A 25,960-nucleotide genomic window follows, 5' to 3' on the forward strand; every position below is an offset into this window, starting at 1 on the left:
GTCTGCGGCGCGTGGCTGGCAGCACATGTGGGAGCGCCCCTTCCTTGGCCACGAAAGTAGCGAAAGGCACCTGTTTGCTGACATGGGGCCGAGAGGCCCAAGGACTTGGCCGTAGCCCTGGAGTCCTTAAAACGCTCAAGCGCATGGTCTGCCTTGTCGCCAAAGAGGAGACAGCCATCAAACGGCATGTCCAAAAGGGTAGCCTGGACATCAGCCGAAAAGTGGGCGGTCCTCAACCAGGCGTGGCGTCGAACTGCCACCGTCGTTGCCATCGCTCTGCCCAGTGAGTCCGTGGTATCCAGCCCACACCTGATAGAATAGCGTGCCGCATCTCAACCCTCCGCAAGGGCTTGGGCGAGTTTAGCCCGGACCGCCTCCGGACATTGTGGCAGCACGTCCGCGACCGTGTCCCACAGAGTGTGGGTGTAGCGGCCCAAGAGGCATGCGGTATTGACTGTCCGCAATCCCAAACTTAGGTACGGGAACACCTTCTTCCCGAACTGTTTGTACTTCTTGGATTCCCGATCAGGCGGCGCCGTAGGGAATGCGGTCTGGGAAGTAGAGGCCTGGATAACCAGGCTCTCGGAGGTGGGGTGGGTGGACAAAAAGCAAGGGTCGCCCGGAGTCGGCCGGTAGCGTCTGGCCACGTTCCTATCTACAGGCTGACCTGTGCGGGCCTGGACCAAGTGCCCAAAAGAACGTCACACAAGGCCTCATTAAACGGCAGTAGAGGCTCAGCCGAGCTTGCCAGCGGTTTAAGGACCTCAGTGAGGAAGTTAGTCCTCACGGCCGCGACGGGGAGCTCCAGGTTCAAGGCCTTGGCCTCCCGCGTCAACACTACACTGTAGGCAGCCCCCCTCCTCCGTAGCCACGGTTGGAGGGGAGACAAAGCCAGTGTCTGGCGAGGTGTCCAGTCCACTGGCATCCCCAAGCTCATATGTCCAGACCTGCTGAGATTGGCACTCCTGTGCCAGTGGGACCATAGACCCCTCCCAATCCCCCTCGTCCCCCATCAATTGAAATTCAGGTTCCAAAGATGGGGCCGGTTCATTGAAGTAAAAATCTCCAAGCAACGTCGAGAGCGGCGCTGCTCCGGCGCCGGAACCGAATCGAGGGCAGGATTAGGGACGGCGTCGCCCGGAGGCGGCGCCGGAGATGACACCCTTGGGGCCGGCGTCGGTGAGGTCGACCGGCGACAACCTGGATCCAAAAGCGGATCCGAAAGCGGATCCGGTGGTGGCCTGCGGCGCCGGGACCGAAGTCGCCGGCAGCGTCAGGGCCGAAGCACCCGGCGGCGGCGGAGCCGAAGCACTCAACCCGCTAGGCCCCCCAGCCGGGACCGTTGGGCCCGGAGGCGCCACGGAACCCAGCGGAAGAGGGAGGGACCTCATGGCCATGAGGTACTGCTCGACCTCCTCTGGCGTCGCATCATGCCCAGGGACCGGAAGGTATGGGGCAGATTGCGACGCTTGCGACTCCATCGCAGCCGCGTGGGTGGTGGCAATCGAACCCCCGGCCTTGTCGCGCGAGCGTCGGGGTGGGTCGGAAGTGCGATGACGCCTTTCCGACCTCTCATGCCTCTTACCTGAGGATCTTGATCCCGAAGACCATTGCCAACTCTCGGAGCTACGAGGACTCTGACCCGGCGACCGGTCCCTAGACCTCCTGTGGGACCGGGACCTTGAACGGCGCGGGCCGACTGCCGGATCTCCAGTCGCTTGCGGGACCGCTCCCGCCTAGCCTTAGACGTCAGGGCCCGGCAGTCGGAGCAGGTACGGTCGTCGTGGTCGAGGCCTAAACACTGAAGACACCAGCGATGGGGGTCAGTAACCGACATCATGCGGTTACACTTGGAACAGGGTTTGAACCCGGGCATCCCTAGAGGCAACGTAGGAGTCGAACGACTCGAGAAAAAATAGATCAAAAGATCCAAAAAGTTTAGTCAAAAAATGACTTCTCCGAATCTGCGCTAGCTGGTGCGGAAAAAAGAAGAACTGACGTCAGCGTGCGAGGGCGGCGTCTAAGTACTCCAGCGACGTCATTCCGGTGTTAACGACGCCGACGACGGACGCGGAGTCACGGACGACGCCTACCGACGCGCAGGGGTATTGCTACGCAAAATTTTCCAGATCCAGTCTGACGCCTGGGGATATTCTAAGGTAAGGAATCTATCACAAAAGTATCTCTTTCAGATGCACATGTACAACAGAGCAAGATGCCCCGGGCTGAAGATCGCACAGCCCAGAGGGCAGTGACACCAGCCTGGGAGCATCCTCCCCTGATGAAGAAGGGAGGGGGAGGGGACTGTCACTGATTAAGTCAGCCCTGGGTGCCTTGGGTATAAGCTTTGAGGTGCCCTAGACTGGCTGCCAATCAGCGAAGCCTCACACCTCCATTTTCCAACTTGTCAGACAATGGGGTGGGCTCAACATGTCTAAGCGGCACCAACCACACCCATTGATGAGTTAGGAAAGGTCCCTCCTCTCACTGGCTGTCACATGACCAGGTTAACCAATGAGAGGAGGTAGTCTAATGCAGCTGTCCTGTGCACTCATGGTAACCTCTTGCCACACGATAGTGCCGCCTTCTTGGTGGAGCCATTATCGGACCGCCAAGTAAGAGGATTATATGAACGTTTGTGTGTTTGTATATGTATGAATGGATGCGTTACCATTTGTGTGTAAACTTTGGAATTTGAGGGTGTATGTACAGGTGTGTGCTCGTGGATGGGTGGAAGTGAGTATGTGTGCTTGTGGATGGGTGCGAGTATGTGCGGGTTTATGCTTGTGTATGGATGTGTGAGGAGAAATCTGTTACAATCCCTCAACCCCCTACAACTTTAACAAGTTCTCCAATTAGCTCCACAGTATTAACATAGCATTCCATACACAAAATACTCATTTACTTTATGCAGAACGATCAATGCTAAACTGAACAATGCCCCTCTCTCTCGATAGAATAACTCAAGCATTCTGAAGATACATTTAAGTAAAAGCCAAATGTGGCCACCACTTCTCACAAGAGTGGAGAAACATTCAATTGCGGCGGTGTCTGCAGCGGGTCCCCTTGCCTTATGAACCACTCTCTGAAAAGATCCTTCATAATCTAATGTGGACATCATAAGACTCCATCACAGGTTTAACAGCACTGTGATGGAAAAACCCTCTTCTCCGTTCCAAAGGCCAAGTTTCTTAGACCCAACAGCAAAATCACCTATTGACACTACTATTCCATGACAAAGCATTTAAAGAAGCAAGCCTTAAGTTCAGCTTCTTTAAGACCCCATAAGATTGGCAGCAGTCACCTCACAGACTACAGCTTTCTAACCAAAGTCCTATCTCCAACAGCTGGAGATGTCACACTCAGCTTGTCCTCACACATATTCTCTTGGTCGTGCCCTAACTAGACTCTATACTGGTCCAATGTACAGAACACCAGAAAAACCCTGAGTGTTTATGATTTCTAGATGGCTGCAGCATGACATTTTACAAAAAGCTGCAAAAACCAAAAAGTGGAGGAGATAGTTCACTAAATCGTGAGCAACTGCTCCCTCTAGCGTGAGCTGGATGAGAGAAAAGGGTATCCATGGCAAGACAAGAGCGACTGACTCTCCGTGTCACCAAGCAAGCTTCCATTTATGGCGAGATCTGGTGACATTTGTCACCACCCTCTGGAAGGTGGAACATCTCCAGTGATGAAGCACAATGTGAGAACAGGCGGCTGCTAACATCCCAAACGCTCACATCCTTTGACCTCAGATCCCGACGTAAGGAAGGGGTCTGGAGCAGGATACGCTCATTGTGGCCAGCTGTGCACATGTAACACTGTCTCACACCTAATCACTTTTAACTTACCGTGTGGACCCATACAGTGGGTAACAGTAACTCTGCAGCCCCGTGGTAAGGGGACACCACCGCTTTCCGACTGCTCCCGACTGGGTCGGGAGCATGGGGTACCCGACATGTAATTGGCAGGGGGGACTCCAAGTTTCATTACGCCACCAGACCCCTACTTTTAAAAATTATTTTGTGAAGATATCCTCGGTTTTTGCTTTATGTACTTCAGAACTCTTATCCCCAACAATCATATCTCAAATGTGACTTCTCCAAATGACTCTAGAGTACCACATCAAAGGTCATGATGCGTTACACTGATTGTAAGCACAATACATGACAAATGCACATACATGTAAATTCTAGCTTTATGCACACCACGACAGGAGATGTTTTATTACAAAACAGTAAAACTATTCGACAGTTCAGAATATGGGTTCAGGATATCAACTGTAGAATGGTTTACTCTATTTATGGGTTAAAGACAAGAAAGTAATGCACAGCATGAGAACAAAGCTTAACTCACCAGCAGAATCCTCCCAGAGCCTCTCAATGCACACAATGTGGGGCTGGAGGTTGGCTTCGGCTGGCTCCACGTAGACGTAATCTCCAACGTGGTACAGGCTGTTCCGAAAGCTGCAGTCCTGTCGGTACGTACGAGGCAACGCAGACTGTCCAGAGACTCCGGACAGGTCATCGCTCCTTTCAGCTTCTTGTTCAAAGAGAATAAGCAGAAAGAAATTCAAATACTGAGTAAAACCGGGTTCAGGGATTCATCTCTCCGGCCTCTGATAAGGACGCTCAAAGCGATGGAATTAGAGCCTAGAAGCAAATCAGATTTGTGCGGCAGCGCAGTTATTTTGTAGGAAAGAGAAAATGATCTCACCATCGTTCCATACAGAGGGCCATTTATACAATGCTCCCCAGTGTGACGTCAGCATGTTTGCACTACTAGGTTTTCTAATTTGTATAATTACAGACCAAATGTCAGACAGGGCCTGTGCCAGGAAACATTTGGCAAACATATTACTGGTTAACAATTTCTGATTAATAAAAGGTGCATCTACAATCCCAATTCCCCCCCCCAGTCTCACCCCCCACTACCCAACCTCCACCCCCTTCACCACTAATAAGCGCCCATCCTCCACCCTGCACTCTCCGCCTACCAGCAATATTCTCATCCACACCACCAACCTCTCCCCTATGTCATCCACGCCCGACCCTCCCATCCCCACCTCCAACACATTTCCCACACTGGACTACATTACGGCCTCCCTCCTCCAGCTCAAAGAAGACATGCGCATCATCAAACAACAACTACTCTGTCTATCACACTCCAGTCACCCCTCACCCAACACCCTCCACCAGATCAAACAAGACATTCACATCATCAAACAATTTCTCAGCACACACCCCAGACACCCCTCACGCGCCTCCACCTTCACCTCCCCTCCCAGCTGGTCCTCCACCCGGGCGGCGAACTCTCGCTCTCGACTCCCACCGCACTGGACCTCAATCCCTGTTCACAACCGCGAAAACCGCCCCCATCGCTCCTGCAACCCTCTCTCGGACCTCGACACAATCACCCTCCTCCGCACCTACGACTCAGCTCCCCATAGCAACACACCCGACACTCTCACTGCCATTCCTACGATTCACTCAAATCCCCTCAGACTCCCCACACTGAACAACAGAATCGCTATCCATAGTAACCTGAGTAAAGTCCCCCTCGTTCTAGAACCCCCTTCCACCCTCGACACACCCCGTCTCAAATGCACTCTCCTCAACTGCAGATCAGCCGCTAGGCACTCCTCCGCTATCGCCGATCTCATCCTAAAATTGGATCTTGACTTAATCATCATGACTGAAACATGGCTAACAGAATCCTCTACACCTATAATGGACATTCTGGTTCCCCCTAACTACCACATCACTAGACTTGACAGGTCTGGCAATAAAAAAGGTGGCGGAATCGCATGTATATACAGGAGCAACCTCTCTGTCTTGAAAGTAACTTCCCCTTCCCTACCCTCCCCAACCTCCTGTGAATACATCTGCCTCGATATTATCAGTGAGGGCAAACAGATCTGCACTCTTCACGGCGTTTACCACCCACCCGGCGACAACCTTACCTTCTCCCAACAAATCATGGATATGATCTCAACCAACTCCGGGCGACAACTCACACAAATATACCTTGGTGACTTCAACCTCCACTGGAACGATCATAGTGATGCAGTGGTAAAAGGTCTGAAGAATTTCCTTAACGCCCTTGACCTCACTCAAATTTGCAACAGTCCAACACACAAGAAAGGCTCTATCCTCGACCTCATCATCTCCAAAGAGGCCTCTATCCAACTCGAATCTATCCAACCCTGTGACTGGTCAGACCATCATATTATCACATTCTTCATCAATGAAAAAGTTAAATTTAACCCTGTTCAATCCTCCAGGCCCAAAGTCTGGAAAAGAGACATGAAAAAACTAAACTCAAACTCTCTGCCCCCCAACAGATGTAACTTACTGCTTCCTCCTATTGGCGTTAAGGACGTCCAAACCTTGTCTGATCACTATCTTAACACTATGACCGCAATAATCTATGAAGTCGCACCCTTGCAGCTGAAAAAAGCCTCCGCAAAAATTTCCGATCCCTGGTACGACGGGAGTCTCAATGACGATAGACGCGCGAATGGCAGAGCGCACCTGGAGATCAGCTCCCTCTGCACTGAACCTAAAAACCCTGAAGAAAAAGAGAAATGCCTACTTCAGGAAATAAAACGCTCTAAATCAGACTACTTCAGCCGTCAGCTCGACCAAGCCAAAAATCGTCCGAGAAAGCGTTTGAGCTTATCCGAACACAATCTAAAGAACAACCCCAACCTCTCAACACTATGTGCGAAGCTCCCTCCTGCGAAGACTTCGCCTCGTTCTTTAACCAAAAAACTGACAACATAAAGAATGATCTCCTCATGGACGCAAGCCTCTATCCCAAACCCCACTGCATAGCACCCACTAAACCAAAAAACAATGCCACCTGGTCAACCTTTGTCACCTACACGGAAGAAGAAATTGGCAGACTGCTCAACATTCTGAAACCATCCAATCACCTCACGGACCCCCTTCCTGCTAACGCTGTCAAAGTCCTTACCCCGTCGCTCCTTCCACTCTGGACTAAAATCATTAACAGCTCACTTCAGCAAGGGACCCTTCCCTACTCCCTCAAAGTTGGACAAGTCACACCTTTGCTAAAGAAACCTACAGCCGACCCCTCTGACCTAAACAACTACCGTCCCATTACCAACATTCCGACTCTTGCCAAACTGCTGGAAAAATGCGCACAAATACAATTGACTAAACACATTACTCAGTTTGATCTCCTCAACTCTCACCAATCAGGCTTCCGAGCAAATCACAGTACTGAAACTGCTATGACTCACATAATTGACGATGCCCTTCAAATCCTAGATCATAACGATACCTGCCTCCTCATCCTCCTTGATCTCTCCTCCGCATTTGACACCGTCAAACATGAGAATTTACTCGAACTATTAAACACAAGAATGGGCCTATCTGGAACTGTGCTCAAATGGTTCACGTCCTTTCTGCATAACAGGTCGCAGAAATTCAAGAGCAACAACTTGATGTCCGCGCCAAGACCTGTATCGCTAGGCGTACCACAAGGATCCTGCCTATCCCCAACTTTGTTCAACCTAGTTATGGAACCTCTCACCATCTTGCTACAAGAATCCAATGTACACTTCCACATGTATGCTGATGACACCCAACTTTATCTCAAACTACAATCACCCAAAGGCATCACGCTCTTGAACTCAACGATCAGAAGCACCCAATCCTGGCTGGCCGCTAATCATCTCAGACTCAATGCCCTTAAAACAGAGTTCCTTCTGATCTCACCTCCCACGAAGATCACTACCGCACAAATGTGGCTTAAACACCTAACGGCACTCAATGTTCAACCCACCATCGTGAACTCAGCAAAATCTTTGGGCATAACACTTGACACCAATCTCAGCATGCAGGAACACATCAACAAAGCAACTAAGGAAGCGAACTACCAAATCAACACCCTTAGGAAACTTAAACCCTTCCTTCCAGCCAAAGACTTCCAAACTGCGGTACAATCACTAGTCATACCTCGAATAGAATACGGCAACACCGCCCTCTGCGGTCTCCCCCTAGCTACTACGGCACCCATAAGAGCCTCTTTAAACGCCGCAGCGAGACTCATCACTGGATCAAAAAAACACTCACACATTTCCCCTGGCTTCAAATCCCTGAACTGGCTGCCTTTTGAAGCCAGAATACACCTGAAAATCGCTTGTTTAACGCACAAGGCTATCCACCTGAGCTCACCTAGATACCTCGCTCAGAAGCTGACGATTTCTGGAGGCTCCAGAAACACTAGAGGCACAAACAATCTTTTACTAATGCCTAAAAGATTCCGCAAGGAAAAACCTATAAACGCTCTTTCTCAGGAATGGCTCCAAGGATTTGGAACTCACTCCCCCCTGAAACTAGGCTCCTCCCCTCTACCACACTTTTCAAGAAAGAAGTAAAAGCGATCCTCATGGCTAAATACACCTGAACCACTACTGGGGATCAACTTCAAAGACTTGATACTGATCTGTACTACTTGTTCGAACCCTTTGCATTTTTGTATGACTTTGAAATTGAATTACTTGATTGTTTATGATATCACTACACTGTACTTTTTAACACTATTGATGCATCTGTTTATATATGCTCCCCTCCTCTGTAAAGCGCTCTGATATCTGCGAAGATCTTGTTCGCGCTATATAAAACTTTCAAAATAAATAAAATAAATAAAGCCCACCTTTCAGACCTCCTCACTTTCCTGTTCCCTGCACCATAAGGTACATTTTGAAGCAGCCAAGAGGCTCTGTCTTCTTCCACAAAGCAACAAACTGGTGGCGTCACATTTATAGAACAGCCAATACAACGCCACCCTGGTCCCACCAAAGCACCACCCTGCACAAAAATGATTTTTATGTACACGGAATGAGTCATAAATGTTAAAAATAGTGTCAACATAAATAAGTTTGGTCTTTTTTTGTTATTTTCTAGAAAATGCTTTTGTGTACACAGCACTGTGGCTTGTATACTGTTGAGAGGAGAAAGAACGACTGTCTTAGTGAGATTTGAATGCTGTGGCATGTGGCGACAAAAGCAAAAACAACAATTGATGGACAGAATGCAGAACAAGGTCATACATTTACCCCAGTACAGAGATCTGGACCTAAATCCATTGTTTTTGTGTTCACCATGCCATTCCAGTTTGGACCCAGCCATTTGCAAATCAATCTTGACCCTGCGCCCAAACTGCCAAGCCAGGTCCTCCCTGGACCAGAAACAAGGAACATAGCATGCTGTGGCAGTCCACGGAGTTGGGTTAGGATAACATCAAGGGGCGGTACTGTACAGCAGAAAGAGGCAATGCAGCGATGTTGAAGTGGGAATGTAGTGGTGTGGGATTGCAGAGTGAAGGTTGGATGACGCAGTGCTAGTGCAGTAGGGAGGGGGCGGCTGTTACTTTGGCGCTGGGAAGTGAGTCGGGTCCTGGGGTGCAAGTCCAATGCCGGGGCGGGGGTGTAGTTCTTTTTGAGCCTTGTGTGGGTGGGATACTTGCCCTTCCCATACCCTTTCCCGCTATACCCCTTCCACGTTTATACACACTCCTGAAATCACTGAATATAATCCATGCACACAAGGTTGTGGACAGGAAGAAAGCTTCGAAAAGGTGATTAGGATCCTGCTTAGAGTTGCATCCAACATAAATCACCATGACACTCCCTGCAGGTCAATGATTCACACAGTACATTTTTTCCGAATGTAAAAGATTTAGCCTAACAGCCAAAGCTGCTGACTTTGGAACCGGAGAACTAGATTAGAGTTCGACCTCACCTCAACATCCTTACATTTTGTCAAAATCAAGTAATAGCCTGTGCTAAAAAATAAATAAATAGAGGACTGTGTTATATAATCTGGTGCTCGTGTAAAATACTAAAGCACTTCTGACCAGAGTTGGCAATATAAAACTGCAAACAAATAAAGCTCTGCCATTCCTGATACACAAACACTTACTTTAAACGCATAAATAGTTGAGCACATGCTGACAATGTGCACTTGCAGCTGTAGGACAGGAGATCCTTTAAGTTCTTGCATAATGGCGGGAAGCACTACTGGCCATTCTGACATACAGGGGATAAGTGAGTGATGTTCAAACACTGGTAACCAAACGAAGGAGGCCTGAGAATGCACTGGAGAGTTCTCAAAAGGTGACACACACAGCACATGTGGACAAAGTCAGAACATAAAAAACCCTACGAGAGGAGTGTTTCTGATAAACAGTCCTGGAATCCAGCATCCCAAAGACACAGCACAGGAAGGACGAAGCCCTTCTATACATGAGACCCATAGTCAGGTCGCCCCTGCTCTACAGAGGAAGCACCCACATATGCTTTTAGAGGTGAATACTCCGAGTCATTTATGTACACAGTGCCTTATCTCCACATTGCACAAAAGAAGACGACAGCTCCATGTGAAACGAGCAACTGCATTATTTATGGTGACCATCTTACTATCTAGGGAGGATCAGACTAGAAGCCTGTAAACTCTGCCCAATATAGAACATTCATTTCACGGAATCTCATTGTTAGAGAAACTATTATCTGGGTTATCCTCTTCATCTGTGGGCTTCCCAAACTTCTTGTTAGCACCATATAAGATGCACCAATTTTCAGAAACATTCTTTTCGTACGATAGCGTGAGGTGTGGCAGACAGGCTGTGCAGCCAAGCGGAGCTGTTCTCAGCCCAGACTGACTCCTGCATTCAGAGTAAATCCCTCCATTGTTCCCCTGCAGAGCAGTTCTCTTCCGGCAGCAAGCTGGTCACCTGGTGGCAGCCATTGTCCAGCACATCTCAAGCCCAGTCAGAGGACCTCAACAAGATACCCCTGTAACCAGAATGCGTAGAGGATGGGCCCATCAGGAATCGTGAATGTCTGGCCAGGTGTTGTGCATCATAAAGTTCTCACTCGTAGTTGAAGAGAACAATGCAAATGCTACTTACCAGTATGCATCTGTTCTTGGCATGTAGGGCTGCTGACATTCATATCTGTGCATAGATCGCCGCCTAGTGTTGGGTCCGGATGATTGCACATTGTTGTCCTGGAAGAGTCTTCGAAGTATCACGAGATAGGTGGCTCCTCCCCTGGACTACAGTGCGCATGGGCATCGCCTCCATCCCCAGATTGTTTTTAGCCATTGGCAGAGATGGAGTAAAGTATGTGAATGATGCCCATGCTGCGAGCAGATATATGAACATATACATATGTATGAAGACTGCAGCTGCTACAGGCGCCGGGGAGGAGGGTGGGCGATATGAATGTCAGCAGCCCTACATGCCAAGAACAGATGCATACTGGTAAGTAGCATTTGCAGTTCGAGGCATGTGGGCTGCTGAATTCATATCTGTGCATAGAATACATAGCAGTCCTCCCATTATTGGCGGCCGCCCGTGCCAGCTGCAGCAGTCTGAAAAAGTGTCCTGAGAACAGCCTGACCAACAGCTGCTTGCTGTTTGGAATGCACGTCTACACAGTAATGTTTAGTGAAAGTATGTGTGGTAGACCATGTGGCTGCTCTACAGATATCTTCTACGGGAATATTACCCAAGAAAGCCATAGAGGCCCCCAACTTCCTGGTGGAGTGGGCTCTTGGTGGAATTGTGAGAGTGCGCTTGGCCTTTGCGTAACAGATCTGAATGCATTTCACAATCCACCTAGCGATCCCAGCTTTGGAGATAGCGTTTCCCTTGTGGTGTGAGGCAAAAGCAACAAAAAGCTGCTTGGTCTTACGAAAATCTTTGGTCCTGTCAATGTAGTACATTAAGGCCCTTTTTACGTCAAGGGTGTGGAGCATCCGCTCCGCCAGCGACTCTGGGTTCTGAAAGAACACTGGCAACTCAATTGTTTGATTCATATGGAATTGAGATACAACCTTGGATAAGAATTTGGGGTTAGTGCGGAGCACCACCCTGTTAGCGTGTACTTGGAAGAAAGGTTCTTGGATGGTGAGCGCCTGCAATTCGCTAACCCTCCGTAGCGATGTAATTGCTACTAAGAAAGCCACCTTCCAAGTCAGAAACTGAAGCTCACAAGAGTGCAGTGGCTCAAAGGGAGGACCCATCAGCCTTGTAAGAACCACATTGAGGTTCCATTCCGGAGCTGGTGGTGTCCGTGGTGGAATGACCCTTTTGAGTCCTTCCAGGAAAGCCTTGATAGCAGGGACCTTAAAAAGTGATAGGTGTTGCCTATTCTGGAGGTATGCTGCCATTGCAGACAAGTGAATGCGGATTGAAGAATACGCCAAATTGCATTGGTACAGGTGGAACAGGTAACAAATGATGTTCTGAATGGAAGCATCGAGCGGGTCAATGTCGTGGTTTACACAGTAGACGACAAATCGCTTCCATTTAGCCGCATAACAAGCTCTAGTAGTGGGCTTCCTTGCCTCCCGAATGATGTCCATGCAATCGGGGGGAAGATTGAGGTAGCCAAACTCTAGGACTTCAGGAGCCAGATCGCCAGGTTGAGCTGTTGCGGATCTGGGTGCTGAATGTCGCCATGGCTCTGCGTCAGAAGGCTGGGAGTGAGATGAAGCCTTTGATGCGGTACCACGGAGAGTTCCAGAAACGTGGTGTACCATGGTTGGCGAGCCCACGTTGGAGCAACCAGGATGAGAGTCATCGAGTGCTGCCTGAGCTTGCGTGCCACCAGTGGTATCAGAGGTGCTGGGGGAAAAGCGTATGCAAATCTGCCTGACCAGTTCATCCACATCGCATTGCCCTGTGATTGCGGGTGTGGGAACCTGGCGGCGAAGCTTTGGAATTTGCGTTCTCCTTTGTGGCGAACAGGTCTATCTCTGGATGACCCCACTTTTGGAAGTACGGTTGGAGTACCGATGGATGTATCTCCCACTCGTGCATCTGATGGCTGTGCCTGCTGAGCCGGTCCGCCATCTGGTTGTCTTTGCCTGGGAGATGCTCCGCCATGAGGAAGATGTTCCTCTGAATGGCCCACTTCCACATGCTCTGAGCCAGATGAGACAGCTGCGGAGAGTGTGTGCCTCCCTGTTTTTGAATGTAGTACATGGCTGTCATGTTGTCCGTCCGGATCAACACGACCTTGTTGCACAGGTGTACTTTGAATGCCTTCAAGGCCAAGAAGATTGCCATCAGTTCCAACACATTGATGTGCATCTTCCTTTGCTGTAGTGTCCATAGTCCCTGCACTGTGTAATGGAGTACATGAGCTCCCCATCCCTGGAGAGAAGCGTCCGTCGTCAGGATAATCTGTGGCACAGGCTCCTGGAACGGTCGGCCCTTGCAAAGGTTTTGTGGATTTCACCAATGCAGAGAGTTGTACGCCCGACCGCTCACCAACACTAGGTCTGTCAGTTGCCCATGAGCCTGAATCCACTGACGTGCTAAGCACTCCTGAAGCGGACGCATATGTAGTCTCGCGTGCGGGACAATGGAGATGCAGGAGGCCATCATGCCTATCAACTGCATGAACACTTTCGCTGGAAGCGAGTGCTGAGGCCTGAATCGTTGGATCAGCGTTTGGATACTGGCGATTCTCACTGAATTCGGCTGCGCAGTGGCTGCCAGAGTGTTTATCGTCGCGCCCAGATACTGCCGTACATGGGCGGGCTGGAGATGGGATTTTGGGTAGTTCAGAGAGAATCCCAGATCGTGCAGGAGATGAATGGTGCGGGACACGTGGTCGGCGCACTGCTGTTCTGTTTTTGCCTGAATGAGCCAGTCGTCCAGATAAGGGTAGACGTGGACGTTCTGGCATCGTAGATGCGCCGCCACAGTCGCCAGGCACTTTGTAAAGACCCTTGGCGCTGTGGTGACCCCGAACGGCAGAACCCTGAACTGGTAGTGCTGGTCTTGAATCGTGAATCTGAGATACTTCCTGTGGGAAGGATGCAGCGGGATATGAAAGTATGCATCTTTTAGATCCAGCGTAGCCAGGAAGTCCCCCTGTTGAAGCAGAGGGAGTACCTGCTGTAACGTGAGCATATGGAAGTGCTCCGAGAGAATGTACCAGTTGAGGGGCCTGAGGTCCAGGATGGGCCTGAGGGATCCGTCCTTTTTGGGGATTAGAAAGTACAGAGAGTAAACTCCTGTTCCCCTTTCTTGCAGTGGAACGAGCTCTATTGCCCCTTTTTGCAGCATGACTTGAACTTCCTGCTGCAACAAGTGCAAGTGCTCGCCGGACATAGGACGGCTTCTTGGAGGAATGTTTGGTGGAGTGGAAGTGAGTTCCAGACAGTAACCGTACTGGATAAGAGACTTGACCCACCTGTCCGTGGTGATGGATTTCCACGCGGGCAGGAACTGCTGGAGTCTCCCCCCGACCGGTGTTGTGTGGTCGGGGGGCAGTGACAAGACGTCACTGCTTGTTGGCGGTGGTGGACCTGGAGCTGTTGTTTCCACGTCCCCTGCCTTTGATGTTGTTGCCTCTGTAGCCACCTCTACCCTTGTTGGTGTATGAGGTTTGGGTATTACTTTTATAATACTGTGTGGACTGCGATGCCTGACCCCTTGAGGTGCCCCTGGTATTGGAGCGGCGAAAGGAACCACCCCGAAACTGCTGAGACTGGAGGGCCCCCATAGACTTAGCAGTGTCTCTGTCTTTCTTCATTTTTTCCAGTGTCGCATCCACCTCAGGGCCGAACAGGTGGTCAGGATTAACTGTTTGGTTCAGGATGGTTGTCTGTATATCCGGTTTGAAACCTGATATCCTAAGCCATGCATGTCTTCTCAGCAACACACTAGTGTTGATTGCCCTGGAGGCTGTATCAGCCACGTCCAGCACACATTTGATGGAAGCGTTTGTGATGAGCTTTCCTTCCTGAATTAACATTTCCCCTGCCTCCTTGTACTGGTCAGGCAAGTGTTGCAGCAGTGTTTCTAGGGTGTCATAATGCGCCCTATCGTAGCGTGCAAGTAGGGCCTGCGTGTTTGAGATTCGCCAAATATTAGCTGCCTGCGCAGCAATCCGTTTCCCTGAGGCCTCAAATATTTTTGACTCTTTGTCTGGGGGAGGAGCGTCACCAGTGGTCTGCGAGTTCGCCCTCTTGCGTGCGTTGGATACCACCAAAGAGTCCAGTGGCAGGTGCCCCTTGATGTATGTTGGATCCGAGGGGGCTGCCTTATATTTTTTGTCAATGCGAGGATTGATGACACGCGCCCGAGTGGGCTCCTTGAAGACCTCCGTTGCGTGCTTCAGAACTCCCTTGAGCATTGGCAATGTCTTGACTGACTTTTCAGCCACTGAGAAAGTGTCAAACAAAAAGTCCACATCCACAGGATCCGAGTGCAGCTCGACATCATGGTTAGCTGCAGCTCTCTCAATCAAAGCGTTGAAGGCTGCCGAGTCCTCCGTCGGTGAGGTCTTTGCCGCAAAGAGCTGCGGTTCCTGACCCGACTGCGGGTCCTCTGGGTCGCCTCCGGCAGACCAAGGTTCATGTTCCTCCTCCGGATCCGAGTATGCCGGATAGTTGTACTCGACCTCCTCATCGTCACCATCCCCTGCGTTGGAACGCGTTGGCGAATGTTCTAAGGCTTGTGGAGATGCAGGCTCTATCGAGGCCGAAGTACCCGCAGAATCCTTCTTGTTTTTGAGAGGAATACGGAAATGTTCCAACACCGGCTCCGTGGTGATTTTCCTCTTGAGGAGAGACAGTTTTCCGGTATTGGCGTCGATGATGACCTCTCGACGCTCTTCCTCTGCAAGCGGCTGGAGCCGAGGCTTCAACACCACCAACGACGCTTTGGGCGTCGATACCTCCTTCGAGGGCACACCTGCCCCATGCCTCGGAGCGAAAGCCTTCGGCGTCGACTTCGGCGGCAGGGTAAAGCGGATAGGCGTCTGCGCCTTTGTGGGCTTCGGTGTGTGCTTCGGCACCACATCCCCTGGTTCGGGAACCACAGCGTCCTTCCGAATCCGTTGCAGGGACTCCGCGACCTTTTTCGTTAAGGCTGGAGAGGGCTTGACCGGCTCGAGCGATTTCCCCGAGTCGGGAGCCGGGTCGGCGAGAGGCACCGTCTTCGGAGCCGACACGGCATGTTCCTTGTCCCCGACGGCCGGAGCCGACGAAGCCAGAGCTGTGGATTCGCCTTGACGCTTCTTCGAAGCTTTCTTCGGGTCATCGACCTCGACCATCTTCGGCGCCGACGCGGCGGCGTCGGTCGACTTCGCCTTCGGCGTCGACCCCGTGGCTCTCGGGTCGGCCATCTTGGCGCGGCTCTTCAAGTCGGCCATCTTGAATTTCTTGGAATTGGATGCCTCCAGAGCCTTCTGCACCAGTGCAGCTTTCACTTTCGGTTTCGAAACCGGAGGTGCGGATCCCAATGGCTTCACTTTCGTTTTCGTGAACGGGAGTGGCGCATCAGAAATGTCCGTGACCGAGCCCGGAGGCGGGGCTGCTGGACTAGTAACGAGGTCTTGGGTAAGGCCCGAAGGCGATCCCTCGACCTGGGCCGCATGAAGGGGGTTGACCCCTGAGTCAGTTTGGAGATGCTCTTCCTCCGAGCTATCCCCCACGGTGGCAATGGCCCCATCGTCGTCCCCTACCTCGTCGCCGGCTTCGTCAAAGTCCTCGTCACCCGCGTCGTAGGCATCCCCCTCGGACGCGGGGATAGAGTCCGAAACCTGTAGGGCATCGTCGTCTTCAACAAATTCCTCGAAGATGTTGTCCGGCGGGGGCGCCGGGGGTGCCGATAACTGGGCCTGGAGTCTAGCGGCCCGACGAATCTTTAGAGTCTTCTTACACCGGAACTTCGAGCAGGCCATACACCTGGCCTCATCATGGTCCGGCGACAAACATTTGTTGCACACAGGGTGCACATCGAGGTGTGAATACTTGGAGGTGCACACCGGGCACCTTTTGAACGGAGTTCGTTCCATGTCTGGAGCGTCGAGTAGGCCCGTCCGCGCCGAGAGCACGCGGATGGGTAGCAAGAGTTCGGAGCTGAGAAACAGACAAAACCCCGAACGAAACGATACCGACGCCCAGCCTAAAGACCTTTTGGTCTCGAGTTAGAAAAGTTTAACAACTATCGATTCCGACAGAGGGAACCGAAACACATCCGAACCCAATGGCGGAAAAAAACAATCTGGGGATGGAGGCGATGCCCATGCGCACTGTAGTCCAGGGGAGGAGCCACCTATCTCGTGATACTTCGAAGACTCTTCCAGGACAACAATGTGCAATCATCCGGACCCAACACTAGGCGGCGATCTATGCACAGATATGAATTCAGCAGCCCACATGCCTCGAACCTAATGATTCTTTTGTTGAGAATTCGGGCCAAACTTCATGCAATCGCTATAACCAAGCTTTGCATAATGTGGCGCCCTCACAGGTCTGGCTCACCCATCAAGCATCACACATTTATATATTAACTATGCAGCTTCCACCATGTGCTCAACTAGAAGGAAAGATTACTAGTGTCATTTGATACTATACACCCGGAGCAGTGGGACTAACCGAATCGTACTCTACGCAACACACAAAGCTGGGACCTCTAATCAAACGTCATACCGTACGATACACTAAGCTTTGCAGATGCAAGGAAACATTGCATTCTATGCTACGTGACGCTGCAGCATCCAAGCTTTACCGAATGTCAGCAATCCGATGCAGACCATGCTCTAAGCTTCACACTAGCCGTACATCGACAGAGTGGTGGCAAGAACAACAGCTCCAAGAAAGTGACACATTGGTAGCAGTGCTGCCCTTACTGTGCTTCAACCAGTCGTACACACCTAAACCTACAGCAGGTCAGATCATGTGCACGAGGTCCTTCAGACCCGATCAATGAAGTCAATCTCACTGCACAGAAGTGACTCCTGAAGGGGGTGCTTTTCAATTAGTATCCGAGAACAAACCTGTACTAGATTGAACTCTTGTGTCGGAGCAGAGCTGCCGACAGTCAAGAGTACAAACAGCCAATGTCCACTTCTCTCATGAGGCACACAAGTGGAGAAAAGGTAGGCCTCTACTAAAAGATGAAATCTGCCTCTGTTGCCAGATGAGTCCTAATTCAATAAGATCCCATTTTACACAGGGCAAGTTTCTTCCCCACCACCAGGTTTAATCCAGGTCAGGTTTGCACACAAGACGTTTGTAATAGGAAGTAAGACACAAAAGGAAACCTCTTTTCTCTTCCTCGCGCTTCATTTTATCCTCTTCTATTTCTCGGGGCAGCTTTTCCTTCTTCTCCTTCTCCACGTCGTTGTGCAGGTGTTTGGTGGTGTAACTAAGTGCTGGCGTCAACAGGATCTCTCCGTTCTTACACAACTCGTCTCGAATCTTGATAAAAAACTGCTGTAACTCAACGGCATCTTCAAAGATTTCAGAGTCCGTTCTATGGAAGGACAAAACAAGGTTACGGGAAAATAACCAATAAATGGCTACTGAAGCATTGACAGTATGGAGAAAAGGAAGGAGAAAAACAGTGCAATAGTAGTGGAAACCAGCCTCATACACATGAACAATAACCATACCAAGGCATCAAATACCGGTCACACACATCCTGGCTTTAACAGCCACCAATGGCCATCAGGGTACACAAATGTCCAAACAGGGAGCTACGGAAGCAGGAGCAAGGCCACAATGTGCGCAGGTTCATTGGGATGGCCGATTCTTTACAATTTAAAATGAAAGACAGAAATTGAGGGAGCCAACAAGAGGCAGACTGATATGGGTTCAAGCCACCAAGGGAAGCAGAGTGCCTTTCAAGATCAGACACCGAATCCGCCCACTGAAAGGGCCACCTGTTCCTCGCTCCACAAAAAGGTTCAATGCCATCAAGTGAGTCTTCAGTGAAAAAACCACAGAAGATCGAACAGCATATCGGCGGCACCAAGCCGGATTCATCTCTTGCACCCACCACTTCCTGTAGAAGCCTGTTACGGTAAGACTGGAGAGCCCTATTGTAGGAAGCTGGCTCTTCGTTGGATATATCAAAAATCTGATATACCGTGTAAAGCGTTCAGGGGGGTTCCCTTACTAGTGGACAGCGGCTTGCTATGGAATCCCAAAGTGCTCGGTTAGAGGTAGCGTGGCCGAGCAGCCTTCAGCTTAACACAGAGGAGCGCAAGACATCTGCAAATACAAACAACGATCAATAAATGACGCACAACTCAAGAAGGAGATTCATACCAATTTATAAAAATAACAAGCATCTCTACATATGTTTAGGCAGCGGAGAAAACGTGTTCATGTAAGTACAATTTTAAATATCAATTCTTTTCACTTTAAAATGTGGACACTGCAATTTCTGAGTTCTGCAATGTTATCCTATGGGACGAAGAACAAGTTCTGCAAACCGGTATAGTACGGGGCTTACAAGACTAATCTCCTGGAGTTAAGGGGAGTGGTGGGCAAAGCCCAAGGGAGCACCAGCAGTACACCACCAGCGGCACGAGGGCAGCTGGGGCCGGTGCAAATCAGCATTGAGAGCTCAATGCAGTTCAATGGAGATCGGTCACTGCAGAAAGTGGCTGCAGACTCTGGCCAGGAGGCCAGGAGGCCAGTCAGGCTGAACCAGGAAGTGGGCTAGGAGTAAGGGGGGGGACACCTTTGATCCTCTTCTCTTAGGCCCAGGTGCGACAGGTGCAAGTGTCCCCTCCGGCGTCAGGTTTATCTTTACCAGAACAGTCTTGGTTGAGGGGGCCAGCGCGTAGAGGCAGCAGGTGACATCGGGGAGTCCACAATGGAGTCGACCTCTGGAGGGCTGGGGGACCTTGTTGACACCGGTGGCCAACTTTAACTAGGGTCATAGACGACGGGTGCAGTGGTGGCTTCGGGTGTCGGATTTTGGCGGTTCCAGCAGCCTCAGAGTCTTCTCTTGGTGTTTCTTCAGAACAGGTCAGCTGTTCATGGGAGGGCTTGAATCTTTTTCAAAGGCTTGGAGTTCTCCCAGGTTTCTGGAGTCACAGCTGCAGGATGAGTCGACAAGCCATGGACAGGCTGGCAGGGTTGGTACCAAGTCAGCCGCTTCTTCTCTCCTCTCTGCTTTTGCGGCTCTTGGTGTCCTTTTTTCTTCTTGTCAGGATCAGATTTTCTGGTACCAGGGCCTCCCCTAAATAATGTATTGAGAGGCGTTAGGAAAGTGTAGGGTAGTAGCCAATGGTCTGACCTTTGTATTCACTATGCTCCTTATAGGACCTCTTCCTGTGGGAAGTGAGCATAACCCCTTACTAATTCAAATTATGCCTAATTCTGAAAAATTGTGCACACCTCACAGTAGACTGGGGTGGCATGCCTACCTGACTAGCTAATTTTCCTGCCTGTCCGGATGTCAAGGGGGTTCTGGATGGGGGACGCGGGGGTGGAGGGTTGGGATTTGGGGGGGGGGGGGGGGGGGGGGGGGGGGGGGGGGGGATCGTCTTCCTCTTCTGTGAGGAAGTTCAGGATTCACATTCCAAAGGCAGCAGCTTCTTAGAAGCTCGCCGGCACAAGGAGGTTATTCATCAAGTTATCCTGTGGGAGGGGGTGTTACACCCTCTTTCCGGACAGGCTTTTGTTCCGGGTCTCCTGAGAGCAAAGGCTCTCATCCTAGGAGGTCAGCAAGGGCTCCAGAGGCTGGTAGGTTTTCAGTGGGCCCCTCTGAGTGCATTTTTTTGTAAATTCAAAGCGGTCATCAATGTCGTGTTTTCACCTCTGGCTGCACCAAGACACGCAGCCTGCAATGACGGCCTCATGCTTTGTGATGGGTCCCTGGGGTGGCACAATTTGTGCTGCAGCTTTAGGGGCACTCTTTAGTACCGCAGGCCCTAGGTACCAGGGGCACCATTTACTAGGGACTTACAGGTGGTGCTAAAGGTTTTGCCAATTGGGGGAACAATTGTACAGTTTTGGAAAACATTTCAGTAGAAGTCACATATCATTTAGTAGGCAAAATGTGGGGGTGACCATGTCAAAAAGGGGCACTTTCCTACACCTATACCTTGCAGATCTCACAAATGCACACAAGGCTCGCAAAGCCAATTCCTATGAAGATGATGCCTTACCATCGTCCTTCATCAAGTCCCTGTCTGGGAACGCTGCCTTACCCCTGCTTACCACTCGCAATACCTCAATCGCTCAAGGCATCTTCCCAGAAGCTCTCAAGACAGCCCATATCCTCCCACTCCTAAAGAAAGCTATAATACCCTTGATAACCGATCCAACTATCACTCCATGACACAGCAACCATTCATCCGCAATCCCACTGAAAAAGCAGTCTCTGTTCAACTCCAAGATCACATTAACACTAACCACCTCCTGCACAACTACCAGTCTGGTTTTAGATCACGCTGTAGCACGGGACAGCCTCCTTAAACATCGTAGAATATGCCCTCTTGACCACAGATGTAGAGCACCCCTGCCTTCTGGTATTGCAGGACATCGCTGCTGCCTGAGACAGAGTCGACCATCTCCACCCCATCATACACACCCAGGAGTCTCAAATGGGATTTATTGATAATGCCCTTCACTAGTTCTTCTACCTTTCCAACTGACACCAGTTTGTCCACACAGGTACCTCTGGTCTCAAAAGATTCCCATCACCTGTGGAGCCCCCAGGGTTCCATTCCGTCTCCTGCCATCTTAAGCAGCCTGGTGCTCGACTCCGAGAACAGCATCAACATTCACCAATAGGACGATGATACACAATTCTATATGAAAGTCCCCTCTACTTCAGAACCCAACTATCACCCAATTATAGTTAGCACCTAGGACAGCAACCGCACCCTCAACGGACACAATGTTTACATTAAACAACATATCAAACACCTCCTATCAAAAACCCCACACTGATTCCAGAGATGAATTTATTAATACATGCACCCTGGGGTTGGGTACCTTAGAGGTGCCCCCTGATCCCTACTAGCCTTCTAGTGTGCTGCTGGCTGGTCCAGTCCAGTCCAGTCCAGTCCACCACAGACTAGTTTCTGCCCCCTCCCCAGGATGTGAGAGCAATGCTCGCAGAGGACAGAAACAATGCCTGCTCAGGAGAGGAGTTAACACGTCCGGTTTCAGTAATGTTAGTAAAACAGCATATCGGTGCAGCAGGCTTCAAAGGCCTCTGCCACCTTTGATGTGCTGCCTAAGGCTTCCCCAGACGTCAGGACAGGTGGGAAACTTAACTATGCAGGTGGTATGAAGCACTGTGAGGATGGACACACCTCTAGGGTGAACAGCCTGAGGTGAACACAAAGTGAGGAATCCCACCATCTTGTGTGGTGCAATCGGTAATTGTGGGACAGGGTGGTGTCCACTACCCAAAGGAAGTGGTCATCTAGGGGAATTAGTGACCCCAGGGGTAAGTGTGAGAAGTTGGCCTGATATGTGATGTCCACTATTCTAGTGGGCACCTTGTATCAGTCCAAACACCCTTATGGTGATGGTTGTAAAGTCAACCTTATAGACCAGCTATCCTAGTGGTAGCATGTATTGGTAGCATGGACAGAGCAGTCTTAGGCTAAACTCAAGAGGGCATGTGAAGCAAGCTGTTTTACCATATGTAACCCCTTGAATACCAAATGAAAGGACAACACACAGGATATATATAAAATATATATGTATTTATTTCGAAACAACCCCTCTGAGCTCTTTATGAGATCAGAGGCACAAGCACATAAGATACTTCACTATCATACAATAAGCTGCACAAAATATAGTAGAGCCCTAGGGGCACTTCAAACCATATATTAAAATAGTGGTATAAGAACCACGTCACGAGCAAAGGATGGGCCTAGGGCCTGGGGCATCGCTGGGGCTACACTGTACCAAAGGATAGGAAGTAGGAGGCCCACGGGAGGCGTCTGCAGTGCCTTTACACACACGCAAGTTACCATAAAGTTTGAATGGGAACGAAGGAATTGGAAACTAGTTCTTTTAGGTCACTTCCGGATGGACTAGGAGAAAGCTACTTCAAAGTTAGACACTAGGATAGTTATTATCCACAGGAGCACCGGAGTACTCTCGTTACCTCACCCACAGGAAGCGGGTGCATAGGTGTCAAAGTGTGTCGGGTTTCGTCGCTGAATCCTATGGAGCCTTGGAGAAAGATGCTGCAGGCGACCAGGAGGGAAGTGTCCGGTTGGATCCAAGGGCGGATCGAGAATGAAGAGTACCTGAAAGCAGAGGGGACAGAGTCTGGGTCACTAGCCAGTGACCAGGAAGGAACCAGGCGATGTCGCGAAGCAATCAGGTGATGTCATGAAGCTCGTCTCTGTAGCCACGTGGACCAGGAGGCATTGACGACAACCAGGAGTCAGGCACTGACGGTCCCACAAAGGCTCTCACCGTCTGCAGAGTCTGCTTCCGGATTGGAGTCAACAAGCCTTGGCAAAGGCAACCCACGCAGGAAGTGAAGATGGCTTCCTAATCAGACCATCAAGGTCTGATGGGCTGCTCCTTTTTAGGGGAGCAAGGGCCAGTCTGGAGCAACCAGACAAGCGGTGGAAATTCAAGGTTTCGTAGTCACAGAGGCCACTAGCCAACAAGCAAGTGACCGGACAGACTGGTCTAGCAGGAAAATGCAAAAGGGCCCCACGCAGCACTCGTGGAGTGTGGAGGGATGATCTTTGATGCACAGGCTGCTCGGGCTTCTCAATCCCCAATGCACAACTTCGAGGGTGCCTCAGAAGTTGCACGGAAATTAATTCGCTGGCTTTCCAAGATGGCCGGTTCCACGTCTCGCGTCGCCTCCACGGGTCTCAGCTTTGCTGTGGCTGTGAATCGGGCTGAAGGAAGTCTGGAAGTTAATGTTAATGTTAATATAAATTTATTAAGTGCTCGTACGCCCGGGGGCTTCATGGCGCTATAGAAAGGAACACAACGCACCGGTTAGAAGTAGAGATGAAGCGGCTCAGCAATACGCCTGGGAGAAAAGCCAGGTTTTAAGGGAGTGTCTGAAACTCAGGATGTTGTCGCTCAGTTTTAATTGAAGAGGAAGGGAGTTCCAGAAGGTAGCTGCAAGATGGTCAAAGCAGCAGCCTCCGAGACGCTTCCTCTTATAAGAGGGGACGATCAGAAGGGATTTGTGAGTGGACCGGAGATTGCGGGAAGGGTTATATCTGTTGAATAGATCTCTGATAAACTGAGGGCCAGAGTCATGTAGGGACTTAAATAGAATGCACCCAATTTTAAAAGCTACTCGCTGCTCAACAGGCAGCCAGTGTAGTTGTTTCAACCCTGATCTGACAGACTGCCTTTTAGATAGGTTCAGAATAAGTCTGGCAGCCTGGTTTTGAACCAGCTGGAGGCGTTTAAACTCTCCAGCTTGGAGCCCAAGGTAAAGGCTGTTGGAAAAGTCTAATCTAGACAGGTCCAGGGAGATGACGATCTGAGTAAGGGCAGCCGGGGAAAAAAAAACAGGCAATTTTCTTAATTTTCTTCAGTTGAAAGAAGCAGGATGACACCACTGCGCCTACCTGTCTCTTCAGGGAGAGATCCTTGCTGATAAAGATTCCCAAGCTCTTGACTGAAGATGACTTGGACGGAGGGACTCCCATGCTGGATGGCCAGAAGCTAGGGTTCCAACTAAGTGCACTCTGCCCAGGCAAGACCAGTTCAGTCTTGCCTGGGGTGAGTTTCAAGTGACTGCAGCTCATCCAGCTCAGGATGTGAGACATGGTGTTTTGAAAATCTTCCGCTGAGTCCTTGGTGTTCAAAGGGAAGATGAGCTGCAAATCATCTGCATAGTTGAAGATGGTAACTTTCGCTTTCCGAAGAGAATACAGAAGGGGGCGCAGGTATAAATTAAAAAGAAAAGGTGACAATGACGAGCCCTGAGGTACTCCACAGGTGGTAGGTATAGTGGGGGCTGTGAAAGAACCCAATCTAACAGATTGAGTTCGGCCAGTAATGAATGAGTGAATCCAGCTCAGCGCAGGGCCCCTGAGACCTGCCTGCTCGACACGGTCGACCAAGATGGTATAGTCAACCGTGTCGAACGCAGCCGAAAGGTCCAGTAGCACCAGAGCCTGGTGGATCCCCTCATCTGCATTCCGCCTCAGAGTATTCTGCCCCGCGAGGATAACTGCCTCAGTTGAATGACATGGGCGGAAACCCGCCTGGTTGGGTGCGAGATACTCTGATTCTTCCACAAATTTAGAGATACTGTCGCAGACGTGAGCCTCCAATAATTTGGCACAGTAAGGCAGCAGTGAAATGGGCCTATAGTTGAGCGGGTCCAGCGGGTCAGCTCCGACTTTTTTATCAGGGGAATGAGGAGGGCTTTTTTAAGGTTGTCAGGGACTTTACCCTGTGAGAGAGATCCATTCAGCATGGAAAGCATGCCCTCAGGAATAGTCGTTCCCACCTCTCTCAAAATATGTGGGGGGCAGATATCAGGGGAACCTGATTTGACCCTGGCGAGAAGCTTAGATAGAGTGACGCCGTCAATGAGGGGAAAAGATTCCAGGGTTGAAGGGTTGTAATAGGTGTCAGCCAGAAGGGAAGGGGATGGAGTGGTGAGGATACTTTGTTTTATGGTGCAAATTTTATTAAAGAAAAAAGAATTCAATGAATTGCAAAGGTCCTGGGTGGGGGCCACAGGTTGAGAAGTTCTGTCACTGCCACTAAGACTTTCCACGATGTTGCAGTTCTTTTGATTTATTGCGGGAATTAAGGATTTTTTCCGAAAAATAAATCAGTTTTATGTTTTTGGATAAGTTTCTGATAATCCTTTCGGGCCCTACAATAGTTGGCTTTATCTAGTTCTGACTACGCTGTTCGCCACTTCCGCTCCTTTTGACGAACTTCAAGTTTTAAAGCTTTCAGATGAGGTGTAAACCACCTGTGAGCGTCATTGGGGCGGGAGTGGGCAAAATTAGAGCAAGGGGCATGCACGTCGGCTGCCTGGAGTAGCCAGTTGGAAAAGGCTTCTTCAGTCCCATCAATATCCTGATCGAATGGGGGAAGGGATGAAGTTAAAGTGTCAATAAAGGCAGAGATGTCAACGGTCTTCCATATTCTGACTTTCCCTCCTTTCTGAAAAGGCTGCTTTCTACTTT

The 25,960-nt window shown here is 50.2% G+C and overlaps 1 protein-coding gene across 7 annotated transcripts in view; it reads right to left on the reverse strand.

Annotated features, from left to right (window-relative positions):
• PBRM1 (polybromo 1) overlaps positions 1 to 25,960 on the reverse strand; it is a 368,051-nt gene that overhangs the window by 155,145 nt on the left and 186,946 nt on the right. For 4 of the 7 annotated variants that reach the window (XM_086939412.1, XM_086939410.1, XM_086939409.1 and 1 more), the window contains exons 17-18: positions 18,107 to 18,318; positions 4,360 to 4,545 (exon numbers count right to left, since the gene is read on the reverse strand). In XM_086939412.1, the coding sequence (XP_086795538.1) occupies positions 4,360 to 4,545; positions 18,107 to 18,318 (398 nt within the window). The remainder of the gene's footprint in view (positions 1 to 4,359; positions 4,546 to 18,106; positions 18,319 to 25,960) is intronic. The other 3 variants (XM_086939413.1, XM_086939411.1, XM_086939408.1) reach the window with 1 other exon arrangement.

The sequence above is a fragment of the Lissotriton vulgaris genome, chromosome 9 (genome assembly GCF_964263255.1).
Source record: "Lissotriton vulgaris chromosome 9, aLisVul1.2, whole genome shotgun sequence".
Lineage (NCBI taxonomy): Eukaryota > Metazoa > Chordata > Amphibia > Caudata > Salamandridae > Lissotriton > Lissotriton vulgaris.